This window comes from Narcine bancroftii, chromosome 3 (genome assembly GCF_036971445.1).
Source record: "Narcine bancroftii isolate sNarBan1 chromosome 3, sNarBan1.hap1, whole genome shotgun sequence".
In the NCBI taxonomy this organism is placed as follows: Eukaryota; Metazoa; Chordata; class Chondrichthyes; order Torpediniformes; family Narcinidae; genus Narcine; species Narcine bancroftii.
Window position 1 is genome coordinate 301,982,623 of NC_091471.1, and position 19,520 is coordinate 302,002,142.

A 19,520-nucleotide genomic window follows, 5' to 3' on the forward strand; every position below is an offset into this window, starting at 1 on the left:
TCCGTCAAGTATAGTTTGCCATCACTTTAAAACTGCCATCCAATAAAATTCACACGGAACAAATTCCAAAGAAATTAAGGGATAAAGAAAAACTTGGAGTAAGCGTTGAATATAAATTTTTCTATCCTTTGGCTTTGCAACTATAACCTGGAAATGGGTTTACAATTGTAAATCACTTTTCAAATGTCAATTGACTTACAACAGAAGTATTGTGAATTTAGCAATCCTGAGAACATTCAGATAGTTTACACGGCTCTGCTCCTCTTTCCACAGATGCTGCCCGACTAATTGAGTATTTCCAGCGTTCTGTTTGATTTCCAATTTCCAGCATCTGTAGTTTTCCCTTGATCACCTGACTTGCATTTGATGAAATTCTTTGGAAGGCAAATCACTGTTTAATGCAGGAAAGGCAAGGGAGAAACCATGCCAATGACAAGCAATACCAATTGAGGGCTAAGCTTCGAGTGGCGCACCAAGCACAACTCCTTCAAAATGTCATTTTTCTTCCTATTGTACTGGCTGCATTCAATGGCCCAGAACATGCATTTCCTGCCAGCACTTCCACAGAAAACACAAACCAGATTGATGGGGAACTCAATTGGCTACGTTCCATCCAGACCACCTGTTCCAGTGGATCTCAGTCATTTAGACATAACAGCAGGGTAACAGCCCCTTCTGGTCCACTGCCCGCGCTGCCCAATTAACCTACAACCGGGGTACGTTTTTGAACGGTGGGAGGAAACTTTCGGACAGAAGAGGGACGTATGTACTCCGTACAGACAGTGCCGGATTCTACCCCTGGTCGTTGGTGCGCCATCCTCTTGGCGTTAATAGGATATTCGCGTGGTTCTGAAGCATTTGCTGTTTGCCACTGAATATTTGATAATAAAATCCTACATCGTCAAAAAACACTGATGGCATCTGTTAGGTCTGCATTGTTCATGAATGAGTGAGACAAACACCAGACTGAGTCGAAATCAGGGTTCTTTGTTCTTTATTACCGGATTGTAACACTTGCGACTAACAAAGTTAGTCGGAGAATGCATTCTGCCGTTATCAGCAAAATGGTGATTTTTTATACCCTTGGATACATGCTTAGAACATCATCATATCATTACTTGTCCAATGACTAAAACTGTTGCTATCCTTTCCCTGCTAGCTTCCTGCCTCTCAATCCATCAATGTCTCTCTTATCTTGTAAGTACAAGGATGCATTCTGTTACTCCTTAGTACTGGGTGACTCCTTCTCCAGTCCCATCTCATGATGTTTTACCTAACAGGAGTACAAGGACACCTCCCCTTCTTGTTACTGCCCTGTACAGGGTAACTCCCTACACATTCCCATCTCATGATGTTTTACCTTACACATCTTATCACAAGGAGCTATCACATCACATTTTTGTGGGTTGGTGTCAGAGTCTAGGCATATTGTATTTCTTGCTTTCGTCTGTGTCACGTAGCTTACATTTGAACAGGTCAAAGTGTACGGAAGAGTCATTAAAAAAAAAAGCCTTCAGAGAATTAGTATGCAAGGAGTTGAAGAAAGTTGGAATATAACAAACACCAAATTCTACTCCCATTGAATTTTGTGATCAAGATCGTGGGAGCCTCATTAACTGACCTCAAACACCTTCCTATGCTCAAAACAGATGTTAACACTTCAAACCAACCCAATGGGGAACTTATATCAAGAGATTTAGTTTGGAAACTCCTCGCATTCAGTTCTCTCCCTCCTCCGCATCCATAACCTTCACAAGAGTCTGCATTCCAGCCATTAAGAGGTCTCAAACATTTCCAATTGCCTCCAGGTATCTCAGATCCACTTTTGCTATCATTCCTCTCCAGTGGGAGTCTCCACTGAACAAAGCTCGTCATTGTTAAACTGAAAATCTCGAAAGCACAAAGGGGTGGGAGGTCACAATAAACGGTGAATGCTAGTTTGAGAGTGTAGCGGGCCGAGCGACCGTGTGGTTAGATGGGCCGTATCGCCACCCTGGTCAGCCGACCCAAGATGGCGCGGACCCCCTTCACTACCAAGGAGAAGCCCGAGGTTGACACTACGTGTGGACTAAGGGAACTCCCTGCTTCTGGGTGGCCAAGGAATGATGCCACAACGCGCTGACATGTCGCTTCCGGAAGCCGGCGCACAAGTCACCAAAAGTGGGCACCCCCTTCGCACACCGCAGTGGATTCAAACAATAAAATCAGTTTACTGGTTCACTCTCACACTGTGTGGATGTCTCTTTATTCCATAGCGCTGCGGTAGCAGATGCTGCAAAGGTGTTTAACTGGTTGCTCACCCTGAACAGTGGAATATCCTGTTTGCCAAGATTGTTCTCGCCTCCTGCTTGAAAGTGAAACAGCACCCATGCAATCGCATACACTGTAATGTTGGCCACAACGGTAAAGGCATTTCTAGGAGAGAAATAGATAGTTACAGGAGCACTGGAGGCGAATCCACAGACACTCAGCAACTCTGAATGGATTTTCTTTTGCTTCTTTCTTTCGTACTGTAAGGGGCACCGAACGGGCTTCAAGAATTTAAATTCTGACTTGCAGAACAGTAACAGCCCCTTCTGGTTCACAAGCCCACGCCACCCAATTACACCTACAACCCCCAGTACGTATTGGAAGGTGGGAGGAAACGTGAGCACCCATGCAGACACGAGGAGAATGTACAAACTTCTTACAGAGAGCGCTGGATTTGAACCCCAGTCACTGGTGCTATAACAGCGTTGCACTAACTGCTTTGATAACTGTGCCACCCACTTGACTCTTTGTCTGCCTCTTGGCAGGCAAAAGTTAATAAAAAAGGAAACTTGACCAAGTCTTTCCACACACGTAGCTTTCAGGGCATGTGAGAGAGAATAGGTTGCGAGGTTGCAGGGAAGTGGGACTGCTCTATTGGCAGCAGGCATTGATCTGAAGGGCCAAATGGCCTCCCGTACTGCAATAATAGATATAAACAACAGCTATTAAAATGTTCTGACCCCAGCTATCAATGGAGAACATTTCCACAGCTACATCCAGGACACCGCAACAAAAGTTCATCCAGAAACTAAAGTGTTACATGAGAATCAGAATTTATTGTCATGAACTCATCACAAAATTTGTTGTTTTGTGGCATTATTATGCAACACAGGTGCAAAATTTGCTGTAAATTACATTTCCGTAAATGCACTGTTAAAATTTTTTTTAATTAATTAATGGAGAAGAAGAGAAAGTGAGTGATTGTCCATCTGATGGCAGAGGGGAAGATGCTGTTTTTTGTCCCGTGGGTGTTCGTCTTCAGGCTCCTGTACCTCCTTCCTGATGGTAGCAGTGGGAAGAGGGCATGTCCTGGGCCAGTGGTTTTCAGACCACCCCCCTAAACTCACATTCCACTTTAAGTAATCCCTAGGTCATGGGTGCTCTGTGATTAGTAAGGGATTGCTTAAGGTGTTACGTGAGTGGGAAGGGAAGGTTGAGAATCAATGCTCCACATCCAATTGTTACTGAAATATTTTGCTTGAGAAAAATTGTCATCGGCCCATTTCCTTTGGAGTTACGAAACCGTGCACATAACGAGTTAATTAGGGAAGATTAAAACAGTGGTTTTTCAAACTTTTTCATTCCACCCATATTACCTTAAGCAATCCCTTCATTCATGCTCATGCCATTTAGTCCATGAGCTGATCCTTATCATTCAGTCTCAGTCCCCAGTCTACTCCCAGCAACCCTTGATGCCCTGATTAATCAAATACTTGTCAATTTCTGTTTTAAATACACCCAACGATCTCACTTCCACTGCCGCCTGTGGCAACGTACCGCAGACTCACGAACCTCTGGCTCATGAAATTTCCCCACATTTCGGTTTTAAATTGACACCCATTTATACTGAAATTGTGGCCTCTTGTCTTGGACTCCCTTCTTATGGGGGTGCCACCATGAAAGTTTTCAGGGTATAGCAGGCCATCCGTTGCAGATGCACCCATGTAGAACAGTTTTAGTAAGGAAGACGGGTGCACAGCTCCTGGGGATCGAGTTCCATCCTGACACGGTTTCTCCACTGGCAGGTGACAAAACATTCAGAAGCAGAGATTGACAAGATCACAATTCAACATTCAATTCGCTCTCTGGACTGCTAGCTGAAGAACAGCATTCCAGTCAAAGTGTAACCTTGGTGCTCAGCACATTCCCCACCCTTCCATCACAGTGAACTCCTGCTGGTCCTGTACTTTAATAAGAAAAAGAATGAATTCCCAACCTGTCAAAGCTACAAGACTGTGAACAGCTCAAGAAAAGCGCCTGAAGCGTCAACTATCTATCGATTTTCACAGATACTGCTTGGCCCGCTGAGTTCCTCCTGCACTAAACAATCCATGACCAATCTTTCCGATCAAACCCCACAGACCTGCTGCACGAGTGGTGTCGCTAATTCAGGCAACAGGAGGAAGTCATCCTTTGCCAGTGGTAGATCAGAGATGAGACCGGGGTCAGGCGAGACCTTTGCAACCAGGTTCACCCAGAGGTGTTAAATGGATGGTCTGCCTGCCAGGAGGCCCCTGCACCTTCAGCCCATTTTATCCACACCAAAAAACGGTTGGGGTTGTGCAGTTAGTGTAGCGGTAAGCGTACACTGCTACAGCAGCAGTGACCTGGATTCGAATCCGGTGCTGTCCGTGAGGAGTTTCTATGTTCTCCCCATGTCTCCAGGTGTTCCAGTTTCTTTATATCCTTCAAAACGTACATGGGTTGTAGGTTAATTAGAGTATTTGGGCAACACAGATCCATGGGCTGGAAGGGTCTGCTACTGCGCTCACAGATGCTTCAGTGAGTGCCGCCAACAAAATCCATTGTAGTTCTCCACCCAGATCATTCAAACTTGTCCCAAATCACCAGCCCCCATTAACAAGGTCAGTGCAGTCTGTCTACTACCGAGTTTGGGCTGTTGACTCTGGTACACAATTGCCATTCTTCCATCACTGGGACAGATTCTGAGCACTCGACCCAAAAGCAACGCACGACCATCGATGGTGGCTTCTTGCCACCTCCAACCTGCTGCAGAAGGAAGTGCAAAACATCCCACTGTGCTTTGCAGAATCACATCAGATAAAAGGTTTTTTTTAAAAAAAATGTTATTTAATCAAAATACACACAAACATTTCCCTCTTGAATATACAGTGTCATTTTCTCCTCTTTTTTCCCCCCCTCCTTCCTTCCTACCCCCTCCCTACCCACTAAACATTCAACATGTACAATCCAAACTTGTGTCATCTACTTTTACACACTGGGTCAGTTCATTTCGTCTTCTTCTCATTCTATCATTTTAGGCGGTGGAGGTCCGCGGTAGGCCCTCTCTGTTGTGTTCCATATACAGTTCCCAAATTTGTTTGAATACTGTGACTTTATTTTTTAAATTGTATGTTATTTTTTCCAATGGAATACATTTATTCATTTCTATGTACCGTGGCTGTACTCTCAGGCTCTCTTCCGATTTCCAGGTTGACATTATACATTTTTTTTCTCCAGCTAAGGCTATCATAATAAATCTTGTTTGTGCTTCATCCAATTTGAGGCCTAATTCTTTACTTCTTATATTACTTAGAAGATCTCTGGATTTTTTTGTTATGTCGCATTTTGTGATTAAATTTAATACCTGATTTAGATCTTCCCAAAACTTTTCCACTTTCTCACATGCCCAAATTGCATGTACTGTTGTTCCCGTTTCCTTCTTACAGTGAAAATATCTGTCTGATACTGTTGGGTCCGATTTATTTAACTTTTGGGGCATGATATATAACCTGTGTAACCAATTATATTGTATCATGCGTAACCTTGTGTTTATTGGATTTCTCATAGTTCTGGAGCATAGCTTTTCCTGTGTTTCACTCTTTATCTTTATGTTTAGATCTTGTTCCCACTTTTGTTTGGGTTTACAGCTTATTTCATCATTTTCTTTCTCTTGCAGCTTGATGTACATGTTTGTTATAAATCTTTTAATTATCATTGTGTCTGTAATCACATATTCAAAGCTGCTTCCTTCTGGTAACCTCAGCCTGCTTCCCAATTTATCCTTTAAGTAGGTTTTCAGTTGGAGGTTTGCAAACATAGTACCGTGAGTTATTCCATATTTGTACTTCATTTGTTCAAAAGGTAATAAATTATTTCCCAAAAAAACAATTTTCTATTCTTTTGATCCCTTTTCTCTCCTATTCTCTAAAGGAAAGGTTATCTATTATGAAAGGGATTAGTTGGTAATTTGTTTCTTTCCTTTCTACGTGAATCCTCTTCTAAATGTTGAGCAGATGGTGCAGTACTGGTGAAATTCTATGTTGCACCAGTTTTTCATCCCACTTATAAAGTATATGTTCTGGTACCTTCTCCCCTATTTTATCTAGCTCTAACCTGGTCTAATCTGGTTTTTCCCTTGTTTGATAAAAATCTGATAGATATCTTAATTGTCCTGCTCTATAATAATTCTTCAAGTTTGGTAGCTGTAAGCCCCCTTGTTTGTACCATTCTGTTAATTTATCTAGTGCTATACTCGGTTCCCCCCCCCACTTTCCATAAGAATTTCCTTATTATTTTCTTTAGCTACATCAGATAAAAGGTTGACCACCACCAGCAAAAAAGGAGTCAAATGGTTGTCCCCGAGGTGTTCGGGCACCTGGTTCTCTCCTTCGTGGACAAATCTCTTGAGCACAGCTGCAGCACAGGACGACCATCTCTATTCACAGACAACTGAGGCCTAGGTGTTTCAGCCCATGACTGTTGGAGCAGTCACAGGGCAAATCAATCTGTTCATCATTCATGAACATCTTGAGACAGCTTTCAAAAATATAATTTTCTAAAAACACAAGCCTCCAAAAGCCAAAAGCATGAGGGTGGCACGGTTGGTGTAGCAGTTAGCGCAACGCCTTTACAGCGCCACCATTCGGGACCAGGGTTCGAATCCCATGCAGTCTGTAAAGAGTTTGTACTGTTATGGACCTTGGATATTTTATTTTTGACTGAGACCGTCTTGTGTTCCCCTGACAGACTGACGTGGAGTTTTTTTTTTGGTTTTGGGGAATTTTAGTGATTCTTGGGGCATTTCAGCCTGGATTTTAATGGTCAGGGGATTTCCCCCCCCCCCCCCCCCCCCACCATACACTGTATAATAAATAGTCTGTTGTTGATATAGTGATGCCATTAAGGCTGGTGTTCAGGTGTTACGTTTATTGAATTAATTCTATTAGTTTGGTTAATAAATTTTGTTAAACTTAACTCATTCGTTTGTGCGCCTCCTAATTGCTGCTGGGAATGTAACAGTATGTTCTCCCTGACTCTGCATTGGTTTTCCCAGGGGGCTCCAGTTTCCTCCCATCGTTCAAAATGTACCAGGGGTGTAGGTTAATTGGGTGTAAATTAGCACAGACTCATGGACTGTTACCGCACTGTATGTCTAAATTTAATAAATAAATAAACAGATGGTTACACGGCCACTGTTCTCCCAGCATTTGGCTTTCTCTATTGTTAGAACATGAACTGCAGTAAAGCACCTCTTATCATTGAACCATGGAACAATTACAGCACAGAAACAGGCAACTTCGGTCCCTTTAGTCTTTGCTGAACCACTTTTTCTTGCCTGGTCCCACTAATCTGCACTAAGTCCATAGCCCTCAATACATCTCCCATCCACGTTCTTGTCCAAATTTCCCTTAAATGTTAAAACCAAGCCCTTATCTACCATTTCAGCTGGAAGCTCGTTCCACACCCCACCACTCTCTGAATGAAGCTTCCCCCTCATATTCCCCCTAAACATTTCCCCTTTCACCCTTAACCCATGTCCTCTTGTTTGAATCTCACTCTCCCTCAATGGATAAAGCCTATCTACATTTACTCTGTTTATCCCCCTCATAATTTTAAATACCTCGATCAAATCTCCCCTCATTCTTCTATGTTGCAAGGAATAAAGCCCTGACCTGTTTAACCTGTCCCTGAAGTCTGGGCAACATGGTAGTAAATCTTCTCTGCAGTCCCTCTATCTTATTGATATTCTTCCTGCAGTTAGGGGACAGCAGTATCCTAAATTCAAGCAACTGGCAGCCTCAGGTGACTGGCAAAAAAAAAAGAGGAAAACAAATAGGCAAAAAATATACAAGTTTAAAATGGCCACACGCCATTTGTTTGCCAATCCACGCAACTGCGCCATCTCAAGCAACCGGAAAATTCACTCATCTGGGATCTACCAATCTCCATAGGTGCCAGATACAAGGGATTTTACTGTACCACATTTATCTCAGTGCATGGTCTCCAACCCAAGGGCTGCCGGGTCAGAGGGAAGTGATGCCAGACTGTGGGGAGCTCACTGGAGCAGCACAGTGGTTGTCATCTGCAAGGAAGTTACCTCTGCCAGCCCTGGCTACTTTAGACTCCTATTGGGGACACCTGGGCAAGTGCCAGTCTACATTCTGGTCCCGTGGTACAGACTGAGAAGCAGAGATAGGGTGGACAGCCAACACCTTTTTCCGAGCGTGGGAGTGGCAAACACTAGAGGACATGTGTACAAAGTGAAGAGAGGAAAGATTAGGGGAGACATCAGGGTAAGTTTTGCACTTAAAAAAAAATGCACAGAGTTGTGGGTGCCTTTAATGCATTGCCAGGGATGCTGATGGAGCCTGGAATATTAGGGCCAATTAAGAGACTCTTGCCAGCCACACAGATGAAAGAAAAATAGAGGTTACAAGGTAGAGAGGGATTCAGTTTTTTTTGGTAGGAATAGATTTGTCAGCACGACATTGGGGCCGGAAAGCCCTGTTCTGTGCTGTATTGTTCTATGTTCTATATTAAATCCATCCCATTAGATCAGACGCCCAAAAGACTAGTCTAAGATGTGGAATTTATCTCCAGGGAATAGGAGATGGAGATAGCAGAGCTTTAAGAAGAACTTCTCCGAGCCGAGGACCTGGGCATCTGAAAGCTGGGCTACAGTGGATGATCAAGAGGACAGAATTGGAAGGAAGACAGGGATTATGAAAGAGTTGGGGTCGAGGAAAGACCTCGCCAACAAGATGAAAGGTTGGGCAGTCTTGCACAAGAGGTCAGTCGCCTGTTTAAATGGATCCTTGGCATTTTCCACCATTGAAGATAAACCTGAGGATCACTTCACCTTTTTGCAACGTCAGCTCCCAAAATCTCCACAGCATCTGCAGGCAAGGAACAGTCTGCACTTCCAAATCTAACCTTTGAGCGGCGACCAACGTAGGATTAGACCACCCTAGAATGGGGATTTTTTTTAAAAATAGCAGAGGATTGAAGGAACAATCAGGAAATAGCTTACCTGAAGGCAGTGATTTCAACCCTCTCATGTTTGTTGGCTACAAGCTCTGGTATTAAGGATAGATGGGAGATCTGCACTGAAGCCCATCCAAACTGGAAGATGACGATGAAGGGAGTGAAATAAACGAGTTTAATCCACTGGGGAATGTTGTCGCTGCTGCCCACAGGGGGGTTAAAAATGAACGGAAAGGAGAGAATGACACACGTGCTCCCTGTCAAAGTACAAAGAAAAATATAGCTGAAACAAACCATGTCACAGGAACTTCAAAAATTAAAAACAAAAATTTACGTGGGCCACATCAAAACAACAATGAACATTGCTTTAAAAACTAGATAAAAATCCAACTGAATAACATTTTGGGACACAATTAATATGATTCCATGTGAAGGACACACAGTTAATCTGGATATCTCTGTAAAGGAAAGGAAGTCTGTAAGAGTCACATAATGGCCCAAAACGTGAGTTAGTGGTGGGGAGGTGGGGGAGGAGAAATGATCACCTCTATACTTTAATTCAAACCCAGAAACTATCTTGGTCTAAAGCATCCAAAAGACCAAGATTGTTTTTTTTGTAAAAATAAAAGTGTTTTTCATAACATTTTTGCAAAAACACCAAAATCAATTTCCCCTTCAAGACTTTTCCTTTGAAGAAAGTCACCAGACACGCAATCTAATCTATCAAGTCATTGAAACACATTACAGCCTAGAAACTTGATCTTTGCAGTGGATTCTTGGATACTTGCAGCTGAACTCATGAGACGCGTTGCAAAAGCATTCACGGTTTAGTAATTTAGTAGAGCTTTATCCACCCTTAGGAAAGTGGTAGGAATTATTCATGGATTGATGGTTAATCAGCTAATGACGCACGCCACAGAATTAAACGGAGAAAAAAAGAGCAAAGTCTTTGATTAGCCAAAAAGGCTCTCAATTACATTGCTTTCCTTTTTGTTTTAAATATAATAAAGGTAACAACTTGAAAGAAACTTCTCCTGTTGCAACCCAAAAACATGCAGTAATAAAACGAGCAAAATAGGAGGATGAATCCAATCCCTGAAATTGGAACTTTAATAGACATCACGATCCCTTCAGGGTCAATAAGGTGGGATCTCAAACTTTCAGAGCAATGTTTGTTGGAGCAGTTTAATGAGAAGGCCCCATCAGTTTCTCGAGACAAGCGGAGATGGACAATAAATGCACAGGTGTTGTCTTGACTGTGAGAACTATCGTACTAATGTGGAGAGAAAGGTCATCAAGCGATATTGAGGCCTAGACTTCATTAGAACTTTATTAGGGAAGAGGGAATAAAAGGCAATTTAATAAAAAGCAACACCAAAGCACAAGGGCAGCTTCAGGCTAATGAAGATGCCACCTGGTTCACTCCTCGTAAGATGCATGATCAGATTGGATTGGAAGAACTTATTCAACCTGATGTCAATGACCATGCCCCATTTCACAGAACCAAGCCTATTTCTGTAATACCAAATAGTGCAGAAGACCTAATTTTGGTCTATGGGTCTGTTGTAACAGGATTCATCAGGATGATTCAAATACATTGAAACCACAAGAAAAATGAATCAGTACTTGGTAGTTGGGGCAAAGATTTGTAAACTATGATACCAACAAATGCAAAGAAAACTACTGATGGACAATGTATCAGTCTAGTTTAGAATCAAAAACAAGTCTCTCATCCCTTCGTATGAAAAAAGCCCGTCAAAATTCATCATCCCTTGTCAATGGATTTCCCAAAGCATGAGCAACATAATATTCAAAAACTGTCAGACCACTCAAGGTGCCAGTTGAGGCTTCATCTCAACCTGCTTTCTTATTTCAAATGGATCATCTACCATTTTGTGTACTGGAGAAACTATGAGGATAGTTTGAAGTTCCAGTGGTTCATTTATACCAGGGTTTTCCAACCAGTAGGTGCGAGATAGCATTCTGGAGGGGGGGGGGGGGGTGAGATAGTATTCCGGGGGGTGCGAAATAGCATTTCAGTTTTTTAAAAATAAATCCATTCTCCTTCAATTTGGATAATATGTCGGATGATGAAGAGCTGAAGGAAGATCTTATTGAACTGCACACAAACCGTGTTCTTTTTTTTTTTTTTTTTTTTTTTTTTTTTTTTTTTTTTTTTTTTAATTTTTTATTTTTCACACCATAAATCACAATAGCCATGATATACACTTTTTCTTTTCCACACATTTACAGTGACTTTTTCTCCCTCCCCCCTCCCTCCTCCCAAGCCACCCCCCCATCCCTCCCCCCTCTCATCCATTTTAGTTATACAATCTAGGTTGCATTAATTCAGTTAGACAATGTTGTCATTCAACAAAAATACACCAGAAATTCTACTGAGTCCATTTTTTTCTTCTCTTCTCCTTCCATCAACTTAGGTAATGTTTGTTCCCGGTAGGTTTTCGCTATTGTATTTAATGTAAGGCTCCCATACTTGTTCGAATATTTCAATATTATTTCTTAAACTATATGTTATTTTTTCTAATGGAATACATTTATTCATTTCTATATACCATTGTTGTATTTTCAAATTATCTTCCAATTTCCAGGTTGACATAATACATTTTTTTGCTACAGCTAGGGCTATCTTAACAAATCTTTTTTGTGCATCCTCCAAGTCAATTCCAAATTCTTTATTTTTTATGTTACTTAGGAGAAAGATCTCTGGATTCTTTGGTATATTGTTTTCTGTTATTTTATTTAATATCTGATTGAGATCATCCCAAAATTTTTCTACTCTCTCACATGTCCAGATTGCATGAATTGTTGTTCCCCTTTCTTTTTTACATCGAAAACATCTATCAGATACTGTTGGGTCCCATTTATTTAACTTTTGCGGTGTAATGTATAGTCTGTGTAACCAATTATATTGTATCATACGCAGCCTCGTATTTATTGTATTTCTCATCGTTCCAGAGCATAACTTCTCCCATGTTTCCTTTTTTATCTTTATATTTAAATCTTGTTCCCATTTTTGTTTAGTTTTACCATTTGTTTCCTCATTTTCCTTTTCTTGCAGTTTAATATACATATTTTTTATAAATCTTTTGATTAACATTGTATCTGTAATCACATATTCAAGGTTACTTCCCTCTGGTAAACTCAAGTTGCTTCCTAATTTATCTTTCAAGTAGGATCTCAGTTGGTAATATGCCAGCGCTGTATCTCCCGTTATATTGTACTTATCTCTCATTTGTTCAAAGGATAAGAATCTACTTCCTGAAAAACAATTTTCTATTCTTTTAATCCCTTTTTTTTCCCATTTTCTAAAGGCAAGGTTGTCTATTGTAAAAGGGAGTAGCTTATTTTGCGTCAATATTAGTTTTGGTATTTGGTAATTTATTTTATTTCTTTCTACATGTATCTTCTTCCATATATTGAGGAGATGGTGTAATACTGGAGAAGTTCTATGTTGTACCAATTTTTCGTCCCATTTATATAATATGTGTTCAGGTATCTTTTCCCCTATTTTATCTAATTCTAGTCTCGTCCAGTCTGGTTTTTCCCTTGTTTGATAAAAATCTGATAGGTACCTTAATTGTGCAGCTCTATAATAATTTTTGAAGTTTGGCAATTGTAAGCCTCCTTGTTTATACCATTCTGTTAATTTGTCTAGTGCTATCCTCGGTTTCCCCCCTCTCCATAAAAATCTCCTTATTATTTTCTTTAACTCTTTGAAGAATTTTTCTGTCAGTTGTATTGGCAATGCCTGAAATAAGTATAGTATCCTTGGAAAAATGTTCATTTTAATACAGTTTATCCTTCCTATCAGTGTTAGTGGTAGCTCTTTCCAATGCTCTAAATCGTCCTGTAGTTTTTTCATTAGTGGATTGTAATTGAGTTTATATAATTGGCCTAGATTTTTGTTTATTTGCACACCTAGGTATCTTATTGCCTGCGTTTGCCATCTGAATGGGGATTCCTCCTTAAATTTTGAGAAATCCGCGTTATTCATAGGCATTGCTTCACTTTTATTTACGTTTATCTTGTATCCCGACACTTCTCCATATTCCTTCAATTTCTTATATAGTTCTTTTATTGATAGTTCTGGTTCTGTTAAGTACACTATCACATCATCCGCAAACAGACTGATTTTATATTCCCTGTCTTTTATTTTTATTCCTTTTATATTATTATCTCTTCTTATCGATTCTGCTAGTGGTTCTATAGCTAGCGCAAACAATAATGGTGATAGTGGGCATCCCTGCCGCGTTGACCTGCTTAAGTTAAATTGCTTTGATACATGTCCATTTACTGTCACTTTCGCTAACGGTCCCTTATATAATGCTTTAATCCAATTAATATACTTCTCCGGTAAACTGAATTTTTGCAATACTTTGAACAAGTAATTCCATTCTACTCTGTCGAAGGCCTTCTCTGCGTCTAAAGCAACTGCTACTGCCGGTGCTTTATTTCCTTCTACTGCATGAATTAAGTTAATAAATTTACAAATATTGTCTGTTGTGCGTCTTTTTTTGATAAATCCAGTTTGGTCTAAATTTACCATTTTCGGTACCTGTTCTGCTAATCTGTTCGCTAATAGTTTAGCTATTATCTTATAATCTGTGTTTAGCAAAGATATTGGTCTATATGACGCTGGTGAGAGTGGATCTTTCCCTTGTTTTAGTATCACTGTAATTATTGCTGTTTTACATGAATCTGGTAAGTTTTGTGTCTCATCAATCTGGTTGATTACATCCAGGAGGGGCGGTATTATTAGGTCTTTAAATGTTTTGTAGAATTCTATTGGGAGTCCATCCTCTCCTGGTGTCTTATTATTTGGTAAATTTTTTATTATCTCTTGTATTTCTACTGTTCCAAATGGTTCTGTTAATTTATTTTGTTCCTCTATTTGTAGTTTTGGTAGTTCAATTTTAGTCAAAAATTCATCTATTTTCCCTTCTTTCCCTTCGTTTTCGGTTCGGTATAATTGTTCATAGAATTCTCTGAAGTTTTCCTTAATTTCTTTTGGATTATATGTAATTTGTTTGTCTTTTTTCCTTGTTGCCAATACCGTTTTCTTAGTTTGCTCTGTCTTAAGCTGCCATGCTAGGATTTTGTGTGTTTTTTCCCCTAGTTCATAATATTTCTGTTTTGTCTTCATTATATTCTTCTCCACCTTATATGTTTGTAATGTTTCATATTTTATTTTTTTATCCGCCAATTCTCTTCTTTTGGTTGTATCTTCCTTTATTGCTAATTTTTTTTCTATGTTTATTATTTCCCTTTCCAACTGCTCTGTTTCCTGATTATAGTCCTTCTTCATCTTGGTTGCATAACTTATTATTTGCCCTCTAATGAATGCTTTCATTGCGTCCCATAGTATAAACTTATCTTCCACTGATTCCGTATTTACTTCAAAGTACATTTTTAATTGTTTTTCAATAAATTCTCTAAAATCCTGTCTTTTAAGTAGCATGGGGTTTAATCTCCATCTATACATTCTTGGAGGGATGTCTTCTAGCTCTATTGCCAATAACAGGGGTGAGTGGTCCGATAATAGTCTAGCTTTATATTCCGTTTTCCTAACTCTCCCTTGTATGTGGGCTGATAACAGGAATAGGTCTATCCTTGAGTATGTTTTATGTCTAGTCGAGTAGTATGAGTATTCCTTTTCTTTTGGGTTTTGTTTCCTCCATATGTCCACAAGTTTCATTTCTTGCATTGATTTAATTATAAATTTGGTTACTTTGTTCTTCCTGTTAATTTTTTTCCCCGTTTTATCCATATTTGGATCCAAATTCAGATTGAAATCCCCTCCTATTAGTATGTTCCCTTGCGTATTAGCTACCTTCAAAAAGATATCTTGCATAAACTTTTGATCTTCTTCGTTAGGTGAATATATATTAAGTAGATTCCAAAGCTCTGAATATATCTGACATTTTATCATAACATATCTCCCTGCTGGATCTATTATTTCCTCTTCTATTTTAAATGGCACATTTTTGCTAATTAATATAGCCACTCCTCTTGCTTTTGAATTATACGATGCTGCTGTTACATGTCCTACCCAATCTCTCTTTAATTTCTTGTGCTCCAATTCAGTTAAATGTGTTTCTTGGACAAATGCTATATCTATTTTTTCCTTTTTCAGTAAATTTAGTAGTTTCTTCCTTTTAATTTGGTTATGTATTCCATTAATATTTAGAGTCATATAGTTCAGCGTAGCCATTTTATATTTTGTTTATCTTCTCTTTCCGTTTTTCCATCATTACCTTTCCTCCTTTTCCATTTCTGTTTTCTTATTTTCAACTCTTTACCAGACAACATTCCTACAACATCCAACATTTTCCTTATTCTCCTATTTCTATCTTCTTTATCCCCAATCTCCCCTTCCCCTCCTGAGTTGCCCTTTATCCCTTGTCGGACAACCACATCTCCCCTCTCCATTTGGATTTGCGAATCCACTCGCAAGCGTCAACTGATTTTGCAGTGACCGCTCTTTTCCCCCCACCCAGCCCCCCCCAGAAAAGATTTCGTTTTTTATATGTCACAAAGGTCACTCTTTTAGTTCCCTCCTTATTCTCTCTATTCCATTACCTTCCCTTATTAATTCTTGTCTATACTTTCTATGTTTTCCTCTAATTACAGATACTTTCACATATGCCCGTTGTCTCTATTCACTCTTATACCTCTTTACCCGCATACATATCAATCGTGGTCATTTTTACCCTCCTTACCCGTCTTCATCCCTCAGTCTATTTTTGTCTTTACCCACATACATATCAATCGTGATAATTTTTGCTCTCATTACCCGTCTTCATCCCTCAGTCTATTTTTGTAATTGTTCTGCAAATTTTCGTGCTTCTTCTGGATCCGAGAATAGTCTGTTTTGTTGTCCTGGAATAAATATTTTCAATACCGCAGGATGCTTCAGTGTAAATTTATATCCTTTCTTCCATAAAATCGCTTTTGCTGCATTGAACTCTTTTCTCTTCTTTAGGAGTTCAAAGCTTATATCTGGATAAATGAAGATTTTTTGCCCTTTATACTCCAGTGGTTTGTTGCCCTCTCTTACTTTTTCCATTGTCTTCTCCAGCACCTTTTCTCTTGTAGTATATCTTAGGAATTTTACTACAATAGATCTTGGTTTTTGTTGTGGTTGTGGTTTAGGGGCCAATGCTCTATGTGCCCTTTCTATTTCCATTTCTTGCTGTAGTTCTGGACATCCTAGGGCCTTAGGGATCCATTCTTTTATAAACTCCCTCATATTCTTGCCTTCTACATCTTCCTTAAGGCCCACTATCTTTATGTTATTTCTTCTGTTATAATTTTCCATTATATCTATTTTTTGGGCTAGTAATTCTTGTGTCTCTTTAGTTTTTTTATTAGATTCCTCCAATTTCTTTTTTAAGTCTTCTACCTCCATTTCTGCTGCTATTGCCCGTTCTTCCATCTTGTCCATTTTTTTCCCCATTTCTGTTAAGGTCATATCCATTTTATTTATTTTCTTTTCTGTGTTGTTTATTCTTCTTCTTAAATCATTGAATTCCTGTGTTTGCCATTCTTTAAATGACTCCATGTATCCTCTAACAAGAGCAAGTACCTCCTTTACCTTGCCTATCTTTTCTTCTTCTATTTCCCTGTACTCTTCCTCTTCCTCTTCTTCTTCCTCTAGGTTGACCATCTGTTGTTTCTTTGCTGCCCTTTCCTCCTCTTCTTTCTTGTTTCCATTGTCTTCTGTGGTGTCTTCTTGCTGCAGGTGTTCTGCAGCTGTCGTTGCCGGCTGTGGAGATCGACTCCCCAGCTGGTCCCCCCTCCCGTCGGTGTGTTTTTTTGTATGCGCATCGCGCATGCGCGAGGAGTCGCGCATGCGCGGTTGCGCACTTTTACTCGGCTCTGTGAGCCATTGTTGTAGTTCTCTTTCTACCGACCTGAGGTAGTGGGGTCTTCTCTCCGCAGCGGGCCTCTTCGGACAGGTAAGGCCTTCACCTTTTTCCTCCGTTGTCTTCTCTTCCTCTCTTCTTTCCGTTGATTTTGATTTTTCTCCTTTTGTCTCCATCTTCTTTCCACCTTTATATTCACTTTTCTTTAACTTGTATTTCTGTGCCTTTGTATTTTCTCTCGTTTTTCCCGACTTTTCTGGAGAGGGCTGGAGTTCACCGTCCGGCCACTACTCCATCACGTGACTCCTCCACAAACCGTGTTCTTGAAATGCAGTTTGAAAGCAAAACTTTGGAACAACATTGGTGTTCGGCAATGAAAATGTTTCCAAGACTTTGTGAAAAAGCACCAACCGTGCTCATCCCATTCGCGATGACGTTCTTAGGCGAGTCTGGATTTCGTGCCCTTTTGTCAATCAAGACAAAATCTAGAAATTGCTTGGGTGCACAAAGTGGCAACAAAGTGCCACGTTTTGAAAAACTCAAGCAATAAACAGGAACAAAAGAGTCATTAAATTTAAATTGGCTTATGAACATTTGAACACGAGTTCTTCAATTTTTTAAAAGAAATTTCATGCATGGATGAAAATTTAATTTTTTTGTAGGATTTATGCAACTTTTAATTTGTTCTAATATTTTTTCTTTTCCATATGTTTCATTTTTGTTTATATATTATTAAAAATTGATTATTCAAATTTGTTTTGGTCACCTTCACCTTTATTCTTAAATAAATTATTACTTTAAGGGGTGCGAGAACATATTAAACATTTTTAGGGGTGCGGGGGCATAAAAAAGGTTGGGAACCACTGATTTATATGGTCAAAATAACAAAAGCAAGGCACACAACTTGATAAGATCTAACATTCAAGTAGTTTATTCTTCTAACACATGGACCAAGTGGTTAAGTCACATTCCAAAGTAGTTCAGTGGTAAAACACAGGATTCTGTTGACACCGTGGTTAAGTGAAAAAAACACACAGATGCTGGAGAAACTCAGCAAATCAAACAGTGCCTTTATGTAGCAAAGGTAAAGATACATCACCAACGTTTCAGGCTTGAGCCCCTCATCAAGGTGTGGGGGAAACATGAGAGGTGTCCAAACAAAAAAAGTTGGGGGGGGGGGAGGGGAGACATCGCAGGAGGGGTGGGGAAGAGTCTAGGCTAGGTGGAGAGAGAAAGGAAGTAGGAATTAGAATAACTAGTTAAGGGGAGCGGGGGAAGGCAAGCTGATTAGTGGAATGCAGTGAACTCAATGTTCGTGGGGTTGGAGGGTGCCCCAGACGAAAAAATGAGGGGTTGTTCCTTCAATCTACGGGTCGTCAGGGTGGGGCTAGTGTGAAAGGCCATATGAGCTTGAGAGGGTGACTCAGAATTGATTAGGCTAGGCAGTTCAGTCATAGCTGTAGAGAGCATACATTTTACCATATATGGTTACAGTGGCCATTCTGTGGGTAATAATTATGCAACAACCATTGACATAAACCAATGAGGTTAATGACTGCATTATTGCATTTTCGAGGAACTTATATGATCAGCATGGGCTTGCCAGCGGTGTTTGAGGAAATATGGTATGTCATCGAAGGCTAGCAAACTTCCACAGGTGTACTGTGGAGAGTATCTGACTAGTTGCATCGCTGTCTGGTATGGAGGTGCCAAACTAGAGTTGTGAACTCGGCCAGCCCCATCTTGAGTACCAGTCTTCACTCCATCGAGGTCACTTACAAGAGGCAGTGTCTTAAGAAAGCAGCTTCTAGCCTCAAGGACCCCCCACCACCAAGGCCATGCCCTCCTCTCACTGCTATCCTCAGGACGGAGGAACAGGACAAACACCCAGCGTCTTCCCCACTGCCAGCAGATTTCTGAACAGGCAATGAATCATAAACATGACCTCACTTTCTCTTTGCACTAATTTACATTTTAAATGTGGTTTACAGCAATATTTGCCCTGTCTTCTTTCTTTGGCTTGGCTTCGCGGATGAAGATTTATGGAGGGGTAAATGTTCACGTCAGCTGCAGGCTCGTTTGTGGCTGACAAGTCCGATGCGGGACAGGCAGACACGGTTGCAGCGGATGCAGGGGAAAATTTGTTGGTTGGGGTTGGGTGTTGGGTTTTTCCTCCTTTGTCTTTTGTCAGTGAGGTGGGCTCTGCGGTCTTCTTCAAAGGAGGTTGCTGCCCGCCGAACTGTGAGGCGCCAAGATGCACGGTTTGAGGCGATATCAGCCCACTGGCGGTGGTCAATGTGGCAGGCACCAAGAGATTTCTTTAGGCAGTCCTTGTACCTCTTCTTTGGTGCACCTCTGACACGATGGCCAGTGGAG

General features: G+C 40.4%; 1 protein-coding gene across 3 annotated transcripts in view; it reads right to left on the reverse strand.

Moving 5' to 3' along the window:
- Positions 1-19,520, reverse strand: part of mfsd12a (major facilitator superfamily domain containing 12a) — a 65,393-nt gene that overhangs the window by 21,251 nt on the left and 24,622 nt on the right. For all 3 annotated transcript variants that reach the window (XR_011354580.1, XM_069928739.1, XM_069928740.1), the window contains exons 2-3: positions 9,305-9,515; positions 2,301-2,415 (exon numbers count right to left, since the gene is read on the reverse strand). Coding sequence is in view for 2 of the 3 variants with exons in the window: in XM_069928739.1 (XP_069784840.1) it covers positions 2,301-2,415; positions 9,305-9,515 (326 nt within the window). In the remaining variant the exon portion in view is untranslated. The remainder of the gene's footprint in view (positions 1-2,300; positions 2,416-9,304; positions 9,516-19,520) is intronic.